The 12594-nt window shown below is 35.7% G+C and overlaps 1 protein-coding gene across 14 annotated transcripts in view; it reads right to left on the reverse strand.

Annotated features, from left to right (window-relative positions):
* The window catches only part of PHC3 (polyhomeotic homolog 3), an 82892-nt gene that overhangs the window by 12730 nt on the left and 57568 nt on the right, over positions 1-12594 (reverse strand). For 11 of the 14 annotated variants that reach the window (XM_077763658.1, XM_077763655.1, XM_077763648.1 and 8 more), the window contains 3 exons: positions 4985-5099; positions 975-1107; positions 652-883 (listed from right to left, as the gene is read on the reverse strand). In XM_077763658.1, the coding sequence (XP_077619784.1) occupies positions 652-883; positions 975-1107; positions 4985-5099 (480 nt within the window). Of the gene's footprint in view, positions 1-408; positions 477-651; positions 884-974; positions 1108-4984; positions 5100-12594 lie in introns of those variants that run through there. The other 3 variants (XM_077763651.1, XM_077763659.1, XM_077763660.1) reach the window with 3 other exon arrangements.

A 12594-nucleotide genomic window follows, 5' to 3' on the forward strand; every position in this document is an offset into this window, starting at 1 on the left:
GCAGAAAAAACATAAATAAGAAAGTTACCCTCAATATTGGAACTGAATATCTTAACTGAATTTTAGTTGTCTCCTTAAAAACAAATTTCAGAAGGGTTCTTGATGTCTACTTATTGAAAAGAATCAAGGAATGCAGCTTCCTTTAAAAGAACCAGCTTGATTTTTCAAAAAGAAACCAAAATGTTATCATATTCTAAAAGGTCTTGATTAGCTTTCAAAAATGCAAAAAATAAATATATATAGTCTCTCTTATTTTATTTAAAAAGGTTAAATTAGGAAATAAAGAGGAAATGGAATAGAAAAATAGAGCAGAAGGGAAGAAGTGTCTGACTCAATCTCTCTACTGACCTCTCGAGAGAAATCAGACTGAAGAGAAGAGAGCACCTTTAATATCTTCACCGGCTGAGGTGTCACAGCAGAAGCAGGACTAGTCAGTTTTTATCGACTTGGGGGGTATGAGAAAATACCCAGTTGTGCTGAGGGAATAAGCGAGAGGAAACAGATCACATTTCAATAGCAAATGCCATTTAATTAATACATATACATAGTACTTCTCTAGCCCTTTCGTGCAATAGGTGTGGATGGATCTAACATCATTCCTGTGTGTGAATGCACAAGAAAAATATTAAGGCCAAGTGGTGAATTACATACCAGGCAAAGAATGGATGAAGGCCCAGACATCATCAACTGTCCATATAGATGGCTCTGTTTGTGCAACTGGTAGCAAATCACTGTTCTCGGGCATTTTCCTAATTCTCACATCCCGGAGCTCACGCTCTCTTTCCCGCTCACTCTGCCTGCGCAGGCGTGTTGTCATAGCAGATGGGACAGAATCTTCATGAGAAGCCAAGTCTTCTTCTGCAGATGGATAAGTAATTGGAAGCTGGAAAATGTAGTACAAGTAAAATACAGCATTGCACTTTCCTTACATTTCTGAAAAGGGTATTGTACATTGAAGCAAGGTTTCTACAGACCTGCCTAAGGATATGTTCTCTTGCTGCCCCATCAGGGCCACTTGGACGACGGCCACGATGCCCAAGACTTTGATTATCAGTCTTACGATTCCAACGACTAAGTGCAAATTTTTTAGAACAGCTAACATTGTACCTAAGAAATTCAAGTAAGAAAAAATATTAAATGATATATGGAACACTCCATTTAGTATTTAATTATGACTTTAAAGTGCACTTGTGAATCAGTAAGTGCCAAATACTTCATTAAGGACTGTAATACCTCAGAACGTAAACCATAGTGTTCAATGGATTTACTTATGCTGACAGTCAAAAAACGGCCTCTATATATCATAATATAGCTCTCAATTGTTATTAGACACCAATAGGTATTGATATTTTCTCCTAATAACAGCATGATACAGAAGATAACCAATTTATTGCAAAATAATTCAAGGTTCCAGGAGAAAAAGAAGTTTAACTGTGTAGATGTTCAAACTGTTTTTCCAAGTAATTGTTTCTGAAGAGAGACTAATATAAACAGGTTAGTATAGTACAGGGGGGAAATCTCAAATGGCTAGTAAAAGATTTTTCTTTTTTTTCTAATTTTTTTAATGTTTTATTTGAGAGAGAGATAGACTGTGAGCAGGGGAGGGTCAGAGAGAGAGGGAGATACAGAATCTGAAGACAGGTTCCAGGCCCTGAGCTAGCTGTCAGCACAGAGCCTGATGTGGGGCTTGAACCCACGAACCGTGAGATCATGACCCTGAGCCGAAGTCAGACGCTTAACTGGCTGAGCCACCCAGGTGCCCCTAGTAAAAGATTTTTCAAATAATACTGAAATTAAAGAGTGAAAACGTAAAGTTGAGATTTTAAAGTTGCACAAATTCATCATAGTTCTCACTATTTAGGAAATTCAAATACACATAATTCTTTAAAACTGGCTGAAAGATTACTTTCATTGGACTAATATTTTAAAATATAGACTTTTAGGCAAACCATGAGACTCTTGAATGCTGACAAAAACAGGACTGATGGATGTGGGGGGGGAGGGGTGATGGGCATGGAGGAGGACACTTGTGGGGATGAGCACTGAGTGTTATGTGGAAACTAATTTGACAATAAACTATTTGTAAAAAAAAAATAAAATAAAATAAAATATAGACTTTTAAAGGCATGATGACAGTTTTAAAAAGTCCTGTGCTGTTTACTGGGTTTCAAGGCCTTAGAACAGGGCTGGTAAACTTTTTCTACAAAGGCCCAGACAGTAAATACTTTTGGCTTTGCGAATAATACAAGACTTCATCACACTACTCAACACTGCAACTGTAACATGCAAGCAGCTGTCAGCCATGAACAATAATGAATGAGGATGGCTGTGTTCCAGTAAGATTTTAGAGTAAAATTAGAATTTCACATAATTTTCGTGTGTCATGAAATATTATTTTTCATTTAATTTTTTTTCTCCAACCCCCTAAAAATTTAAAAACAACCCTTAGCTCAGAGGCCATCCAAAAATGGGATACATGAAAGACTGGGCCTGGGTACAGTTTACCAACACCCTTCCCTCAAAAGAAAAGCAGGGGATACCTGGGGTTGCTCAGTCAGTTAAGCATCCATCCGACTCTTGAGCTTGGCTCAGGTCATTATTTCATGGTTTGTGAGATCAAGCCCTTCATTGGGCTCTGCACTGACAGTGTGGAGCCTGCTTGGGATTTTTTTCTCTCCTTCTCTTTCTGCCCCTCCCCCACTCACGTTCTCCCTCTCTCAAAATATACAAACTTAAAAAGAGCAAAAAGGAATAATCTAAGAAACAAATTTTTGAAAAGTTGAAGAAAGGCTAAGAAAAATACATACAGTTCCTCTTTTTTTAATATATATAAAACTGCTACAGTAGGAGCACCTGAGTGGCTCAGTCGATTAAGCATCTGACTTCAGCCCAGGTCATGATCTCATGGTTCATAAGCTCATGCCCTACATCAGGCTCTTAGCTGTCAGCACAAAGCCCGCCTTGGATCCTCTGTCCCCACCCCCTCACTCTCTTAAAAATAAATATTTAAGAAAAAACCTTGCACTGTAACTTTGTATTTTCAAGACTTTTTTGCTCTGAGATTTCTCAGGAAAATGACAAGAATAAATCCCAATTAACTTTGCTATTGAGAACTATCCTGCGACCAATATAGAGATACCAAAAAATATTTTCCTCACCTATGTTTCATGAAAACATCAGGAGGTGGAAGGAGTACCATGAAAATGAATAAGCTATATTTTTCTCTAAAAATATATTTTTTTTAATGTGTCCACAAGGCACCTGGGTGGCTCAGTTGGTTAAGCTCAGGTCATGAACTCAGGGCAGAGCCTGCTTGGGATTCTCTCTCTCTCTCTGCCCCTCCCCCACTCACACACTCACTCTCTCTTAAATAAACCTAAAAAAAAGTGTCCAATGGCCATTTTACTCTAAAAATTCAACAAGCTCCTGCTGTGTTCATTATGCTGATCTGTGGGCTCAGCTCCTCTCTGGGCTCAGCTTGTAGGTTTCTGATTTCCATTCACAAGCCTTCCTTCCTCAAAGACTAGCGAGCAGAGAGACTAACCTTACACTTCCTGTTTAGTCCCTAAATATTTAAATCTCCAAGGCAGACATGTAAACAGCAGCATTTCTTCCCTGACCTGACCTGTGCCTGCATTTCTCTGTTAGGATCCCTAACCCCCTAAAGAGATTCACCTAAATGTACAATAACTTGTACATTTGTACAATAACTCAGCAATCATCTCTGGGAGGAGCGATGGTAGTGGCATCAAATGTTCTGAAATATTTGTAAATAATCAAGACATTTAAAATATTCTGAAAGACTGCCTTTTTTCCTAATCACTTAAAATTGGAGAGCCACTGGTCTTCCTTGTGGAAAACTCCCAAGTTAAAACAGGAGCTACAAAACTTGCTTACGGCTATCAAGAACATGAGATAATATGTGAATAAAAGATTAACAAGAGAGAAAGCAAATGAAGCCACTTTTTGGAGGAAAATACTTCTATTACTTATTTAAGTTTTATTATGTATATTTAAGTGGCACCATACTAAATAGTATGTTCAAGCAAGAAAATCCTTAGATGTAAAGAATATCTTATATTCTTTGATTGAAAAATCACTTCTTGGAACAAAGAACAAATTTCAAAATAATCTGTACATACACCTCACCTCCAGTGGTAAACTCTTATATTAAGATTTATTATCAGCATTAGGGTTTTTTTTTTTTTATGTAAACTAATCCTGCGACAAGAACAATGAAGATACTAAATATTTCTTTTGTTATCAGTACTGTTTACCTATATTATTATTATTGAAAATACAGTTTTAGAAAAGACATATTTTGCTCTCTGATAATGTAACAATGTGGAGAACTTATGCTACAGCCGTCCCACTTAAAAACCTAAAATAAATAGGATATAATGAAAACATTTTAAAACAAAACAAAACAGATCCTGGGGCACGTGGGTGGTGCAGTGGGTTGAGCATCTGACTCCTGATTTCAGCTCAGGTCATGATCCCAGGGTCGTGGGATCAATCCCTACACTGGGCTCTGTGCTGAGAGTGAAGCCTACTGGAGATTCTCTCTCCCCCTCTGCCTCTCTCCCTATTCATGCTCTCTAATAAAAATAAAATAAGCAAAAAACAAAGTTAATCCTGGTATTTTAATATTGATCAAATAATCAGGTGATAAAAGAAAAACTGTTTTGATATGTTAAGGACAAGTAGTCTGTTCACAGAAGAGATTCTCCTAAGCATATTCTTAACATGAGATGTCAATATCAGAATATGCTGTAAAACTCACTGAAAATGTTATGAATATGTAATTTTTAAAGAGCAAAATTTAATATCTAAATATCAAAGTAGCTTCAGATAATGCCTACTTGATATTCTTCCTGTATGTTACAATATGTACTTTTGGCCACTGGTAAGCTCCACAGGGTTTTTGGTTTTGTCACAGTACTTGTTGGTTTATGCTTCAGGAAAGTCAAGAGAACAGAAATACCTTTTGGCACAGGACATAGTACAGAATCGTTTTGACCGAAGAAATTCATTAGCATATCCCATCTTCCCACAGAATTCACACTTGAGCAACTCACTGTCCATTTCTTCTAATGTCTCTAAAAAAAAGAAGGAAACAAAGGAAAAAACGTCCAAAAATTTAATTGTGGCAAATTTTCTTTAAGCCTCTACTTTGGTTGGATGCAGCTAGTTCAGTCCCTCTGGGAAACTAAAAGAAATGGTCTTTTAACTTTTCAATCCATAGCCACTTTGGCAAGGAAAATATTCCAAAAACAACTGGATCCATCAATTCCCTCTTGCTCCTCCAGAAAAATTTTATGGAGTTTTCTCTACATAAGTAAGCAATGCATTTTTAAAGGTTCATTCCACTAAGAATCCAACATACTTAAAATGTGCAAATAACTTTACGGAGCAGTAATAAAAGAAGTGAAGATGAATAAGTGACATCCTTCAGGAGGAACACTTTCAAAAAGCACTGCATAGAATATTAATTTTGGTGCAATGTGCTATGAAGATATATAGCAGAGAACACTTCATTGTAACTGGAGAGAATGAGGATGCCTTCAGAAAGGGGCTAAGATTTTGATATACTTGACGTTAGAGGAGCATGTAAGATAATTAACCTTTTCAAAGATCTGCAATGTTAATAGAAAACATAAAGATATAGATACCCAATTATAAAATGGTCCCTTTTATATGTATCATATAAAAACAAAAATGATTTATATTAATCTTAAAAATCAGAATTAATTTTGTAATTTCTGACCTCCTTCTTGTCAGAGTACTAATAAGTTAGAATATCCTTCCCTCCCCCTCTATATCCATAATTTTCTTCAAGCTGTATCACTCGACCCAAGGAAACTTCCTACCTAAATCCTCCAGTATTCAGCAGCAATCACCTATAAGCAAGCAGTTTAATCTTCATGGCCCACAGCTTTCTCCTCTATAAAATGGGGTTTATAATACCGTTCCCAAAGAACTGCAATGATGACTATGTGAGTACAAGAGAAAGTTGGCATAAAAAAGAGGCAGTTCCGTTTCCTATATTCCACATGAGACTTAAGAGTACCAATACCAGTAATAAGTACTTAAGAAATAAAAACTGCTAACATTCTTAAACCCACCATATTCTACCATGTTCTTGCATCACCATAATTCCTATGCCAAGTCATATAAAATATGCAAAAAACTACACTTTACTAAGTAAAGCTTTTAGCTATGAGTTCCATGTGTGCTTTTCTGTGTTATTCATTTAACCAAAGGCTTATTAAGATGAAGAAAGGGACTCTGAAATGTAGACATGGATGACATGTACTCAGGAAGTTGAAGCAGTCACTTTATCCTAGTGTTATTGGAGAAGCAAATGGCAAAGGGCCAAATCAAGATAAGACAGCTAAACTACTAAAAAACACAGTGAAAGTTCCAAGGGACATCCAAATACATCATCATGACTGACCAAACCATGAGCTAGCAAGAGGTCATTTAAAAACTTTTTCAGGGCTATCGTCACAAGTAAAACTCATCTGGTGAGTCGCAATGAAAAAAAAAAAGGTCTCAAAATAAATAAAATTAAAATTGCTCCTTCAAATGACCTGGAAATGGCTTTTACACAACTGTGGCTCAACAACACATTCCTGGGACCCAACGTCACAACTTCCAGTATTGTTTTCACTTTGTCATGCTTGAAACCCGAACGGACTTTGAAAAGCCTCTACAGGAGACAGAACCTCTCACTCACCTACCACAGTCACCAATCTGGCCCCAAAGGTCTGGTCATCAAGTTATTCCATTTCCAGACTATACTGAAAGCTTTGTTTTAAAAGTCTGTATTAATTATTGTAGCAATATGCAACATTTGAGAATAGGTCAGACTACCTTATAAAGAAGAAATGTTTTTGCTGGTGAGAGAGGGGAGGTCCAAACAGGTATGGTCTAAGGGCTAACAACCTAACAAAAAATGAACATCAGTTTTATTTCTCATAATGAAGAGAGGAACATTAACAGATTCAAAAATCCCTGTTCCACTGTTTGTCAGAATTTTAACAAATTTGGTAATGTTACTAAGGCTACTTTTCCACATTTGTGAAAGTGTGGAATAATAATAATAATAAATTACAGAGCCAAAAGAGTTCAAAAACTCTTGTTTCAGCTAATAAAGATGGGAGTCTGGCACAGATAGCTTGTAATTCTCCCTCATCCATTCTTCATGTTTTTCCTATAGCAACAAAATCCTAATTTTTAGCAAGACATAGGGTCTCTGAAAATAAAAACTACAGTTTCTGCCCAAGGTGTGGTCATTCATGACGTGTGAATGGAAATGCTTGCCAATTCCAGGTGGTGCCCTTTCCCTCAACTCACTCTTTAGAATGTGAAAATGAAGATTAACTATCTTAGAAATGAAAACAACATTCTAGGGATGCCAGGGCCATAACACACTGGCAGCTTAAGGTGCCAGAATAATCCTTACACAAAGTTTTTTTCTACTGAATTAAACTGCATATACTACTAAAGCCACTAAATAAATGACCTCACCATTTCACCCTATAGTACTTCTGATAAGCACTGAAGTAGACAGTAATATACTTTATAAAATTACCTTGGGAAATTAAATTATGAAGTATTTAAAAATCTGGCATAGTCTATGGAAATATATCTCCACTGTGAAACAGCTTCATCTTTTTTATGGAGTATATTTACCTTATAACACTGTGCAAATTTAAGTGTACACTGTGTTAATTTGTTACATTTACATATGATGATAGCTATTGTAGCAATATTTAGCACTGCCATCACCCTCTATCATTTTACATAATTATCTTTCCTTTTTAGTGGTTGGAATACTCGAGTTTACTCTCTAAGCAATTATACTATGCATGAGATCTCTGGTTTATTTACTACTTACTCCATGCCCAGATTAACCACCTTTAAATCATCCTTTTCCTTACTCTAATTTATCCTATTAAACTACCCTTTTTGCCTTGTCCTGCATAAACCCTTCCCTTCCTCTTCTCAACATAACTACAAGTAACAATTACATGCCAAACCTATTTTCATCCTACAGATAACCACCAGTTTCCTAAAACACACTTTTCATGTTACCTGCCTACCTACTAAAAATCTTCAGTAACCATTCTCTTGACAAGATAACTCCTAACTACTTGGTCAAATATCCAAGATGCTCTAGAATCTGATTCTGCCAGTCTTACTTCTCACTACTTCTCTAACTCAACAGTCTACTTTTTGCTGCCCCCTTATGAAGTTACTTGCACATCCTTTGTACATTTATTATTCATGGTTCCAACGTAAAAGGTTCTTCCTGTTCATTAACTTAAATCTATGTTTTATCATCCCAGGTCAAATCCCACCTTCACAGAAAACTTACCAAACTGGCAGTAATATCAGCCAGGTTTGTTGTTGCTGTTTTCCATCAGCATACTCTTTAACCCCATCACCTATTTCACCCACTTCTCCTCTGGTAACCGTCAGTTTGTTCTTAACAGTTAAGACTGTTTCTTGGTCTGTCTCCTTGTTCTTTTGCTCATTTGTTTTGTTTCTTAAATTCCACATGTGAGTGAAATCATGTGGTATCTTTCTCTAACTGACTTATTTCACTTAGCATTAGACTCTCCAACTCTATCCATGTTGTTGCAAATGGCAAGATTTCATTCTTTTTATGGCTGAATAATATTCCATTATATGTAAATACCACATTTTCTTTATATATTCATCTATCAGTGGACACTTGGGCTGCTTCCTGTACTGGCTATTATAAATAATGCTGCAATAGACATAGGGGTGCATGTATCCCTTTGGATTAGCATTTTTGTATTTTGGGGGTAAATACCCAATGGTGCAATTACTGGGTTGTAAAGTAGTTCTATTTTTAATTTTTTGGAGGAACCTCCATAGTGTTTTCCACAGTGGCTGTACCAGTTTGCACTCTTTTCAAGTGTTCGATAGAAACAACCATAAAACAAGTAACAAAATGGCAATAAACACATATCAATAATTACTTGAAATGTAAATGACTAAATGCTCCAATCAAAAGACACAGGGTAACAGGGTGTATAAAAAAACAAGACCCATCTATATACAGCCTACAAGAGACTCATTTCAGACCCAAAGACACCTGTAGATTGAAAATGAGGGGATGGAGAAACATTTACCATGCAAACAGAGGTCAGAAGAAATCTAGGATAGCAATACTTACATCAGACAAAACAGACTTTAAAACAAAGACTGTATGAAGAGACAAAGGACACTAACAATAAAGGGGACAATCCAACGAGAGGTTAAAACAATTGTAAATATTTATGCACCCAACATGGAAGCACTCAAATACATAAAACAGTTAATAACAAATACAAAGGACATAATCAACAGTAATACAATAGTAGTAGCAGACTTTAACACCCCATTTACACTGAGGAACAGAACAGATCATCCAAACAGAAAATCAACAAGGAAACAGTGGCTTTGAATGATACACTGGACCAGATGGATTTAACAGACATAGTCACAACATTCCATCAACCAGGTTTGTTTAATTGAAGTATAATTGACATTAAATTAGTTTCAGGTACACAAGACAGTCATTCAGCAATTATATGCATTATGAAATGCTTACAAGTATATAACAATATTACTGACTATATCCCCTATACTGTATTTTCAGCCACGTGACTTAATTATTTTATGACTGGAAGTTTGTACCTTTTAATCTCCTGCACCAATTTCACCCATCCTCCCATCCTCTCTCCTTTGGCAACCACCAGTTTGTTCTCCATATTTATAAGTCTATTTCTTTCTGTGGCTGTTTTAAAAAAAAATTTTTTTTATTTTAGAGAAAAAGAGGGGGGAGGGGCAGAANGTGCTTAGCACAGAGCCTGACGTAGAACCCGATCCTCTACAACTGGAATCATGATCCAAGCTGAAGTCGAGTCAGACACTCAAACAACTGAGCCATCCAGGCTCCCCTGCTTGTTTTATTTTTTAGATTTCACATGTAAATGAAATCAGATGACTTGTCTTTTTCAGTCTGGCTTATTTCATTTAGCACAACACCCTATAGGTCCACCCATGTTGTCACAAATAGCAAGATTCCATTCTTTTTTATGGCTGAGTAATATTCCATTTGTGTGTGTGTGTGTGTGTGTCTATATACATATATACTACATCTTTACTCATTCATCTACTAATGGACACTTGGGTTACTTCCACATCCTGGGTACTATAAATAATGATGCAGTAAATACAGGGGTGCATATCTTTTTAAATTAATGTTTTCATTTTCTTTGGGTAAATACCCAAAAATGGAATTACTGGATGATATGTTATATCTTTTTTTAGTTTTCTGAGGAACCATCATACTACTCTCCATAGTGGTTGCACCAATTTGCATTCCCACAAGCTATGCATGAGGGTTCCCTTTTCTCTACATCCTCACCAACACTTGTTAATTGTCTTTTTGATACTAGCCATTCTGACTTGTGTAAGATGACTCCTCAACTCACTAGTGGTTTATATCTCAACTAGTTTTAAAACTAGTTTTAAAGTCCCCAGTTCTTACTGTCTATTTAATTCATTTAAAACTTACCATATGTTACTCCTTAGTTATATTAGATTCGCTGGTTCCTACTAGATCAAAAGCTCCTCTCAGGTTCTAGCACAGTCTAACATACACTGTATGTCTATTATATTATAAACCATGAGTATATGACATATGCTATAAAGCTTCCTAAACAGGTTTCCATTTTTCTCCAATGTGGACACACAAAAAGGGCACACTATATGTGTTTTTTAGCCTAGAATGTCATGTATACACCTCTTAGAGTGATAGGAAAAAAAGAAAAATCCCTGCACATTCACCTTTACTATTCTTCAGCACAAATGAAACATTTTCCTCAGACAGAATAGTATGCACAACTAAAAGTATTCAGGAATTAAGTGAATTTAAACGTATAACAAAAGGTAAAAGGTAGACATTGTTGGATTCTGATTTGAAAAATAATTATAAAAGAATATTTATACAACTTATATAATTGAGGAAATCTCAATATGAACCAGGTACTAGATGACCTCAAAGATTTACTATTGTTTTGTGTGATACAGCATTATAGTTATTATATATAAAAAATGTATGTATTTTTATTAATTTAAAATCTTTTTTTTTTTTAACTTAGTGGGTTTTTTTTTTAATCCTCATTTTTGAGAGGGGGGACAGACAGAGAGGGACAGAGGAACTGAAGAAGGCTCTGTGCCAACAGCAGGGACAACATGGGGCTCAAACTCACGAACTGCGAGATCATGACTTGAGTCGAAGTTGGACACTTAACTGACTGAGCTGCCCAGGTCCCTCATATATATTTCTAGAAATGCACAATGAATTATATACCAGTGAAATGAAATGAGGACTGTGATTTTTTTTTTTTTAACAGAAAGGAGGGAAGGAGAGAAAGAAAAGCGACAGAGAAAGAGAAAGGGGGAAATGAAGGGAGGAAAACAAAAGAGATGGATGAAGCTAGTGTGCCAAAAATAATGTTTGAAATCAGGTAACAGTGCTGAGTCTGGGTGAATGAGGTTTCATTATACAATTCTAATTTGTGTAGGTTTGAAATGTTTCATTTAAGTTAACATTTTTTAAAATAAAAAAAATCAAACTGATCTAAATATAAGTTAGCAGTAAAACCAAATTTTATACTATCATACTCTTCACTGTTCAAATAAAAAGTAAACCAGGGATGAATACATTGCAACAGTGTGTAAGGTAGTAACAGTGACACAGGTGCCTTCCTTTTCATAATCAGGCAAACTGTGGGCAAAGACAATGATCTATTTTGTTTACCAGCATGCTATTTTGTTTAATTTAGCAAAGTACAGGCACACAGTACTCAGTAAATATGTGAAAATTAATTTTAGATGAAATATACTAAGATACTGAGGATAATTACTTTGACATGGATGTTCATTAAATTACTACTGTGCAGCCTTGGCTACACTAAATGTTATCTGAATAAACTGTATTGCAATTACAGGACTGTGATCAGAATCAATAAAAGATAAAAGATATTACTTCTGCATGTATTTGTGCTTATTCTGGAATATTCACTATTAGACTAAAATCTTTAAAAAAGGAATTTCTAACAATAAGATTTAGTGATATTTTCCTCTTTGAACAAATTTAATCACCTCTTGATTGACAGGTACATCCTTAATACAACTGTAGTTCCCACCTGACATGAAACATCAGAATATGGAAAGTCTAAAACCAAACAACCCAGGAGCTTTTAAGCAAAATTTTAAGCAAACTCAGTGAAACAGTCACTCACTTAAGTCTGCTTACAAAGAGACAGAGAAATGGTTGCTTTGATGCTAAAATTCTGAATTACTTTCATATATAGGGGAACTCTTCCATCCCACACTCCTTCAAAAGTCAATTTGACATTATGCAAATTAAACATCTGGCCATCTGAATTATTTAGCCATTAAAGGTCTGATTAGCTTTCCATTTACTTTCATCAAATAATGCATTATATAAGAATAAAAGTGAGTACTTCCCAGTGTGTGAAAATATGTGTAGAATAAAAATCTATA

This window comes from Crocuta crocuta, unplaced genomic scaffold (assembly GCF_008692635.1).
Source record: "Crocuta crocuta isolate KB4526 unplaced genomic scaffold, BGI_CrCroc_1.0 scaffold433, whole genome shotgun sequence".
In the NCBI taxonomy this organism is placed as follows: domain Eukaryota; kingdom Metazoa; phylum Chordata; class Mammalia; order Carnivora; family Hyaenidae; genus Crocuta; species Crocuta crocuta.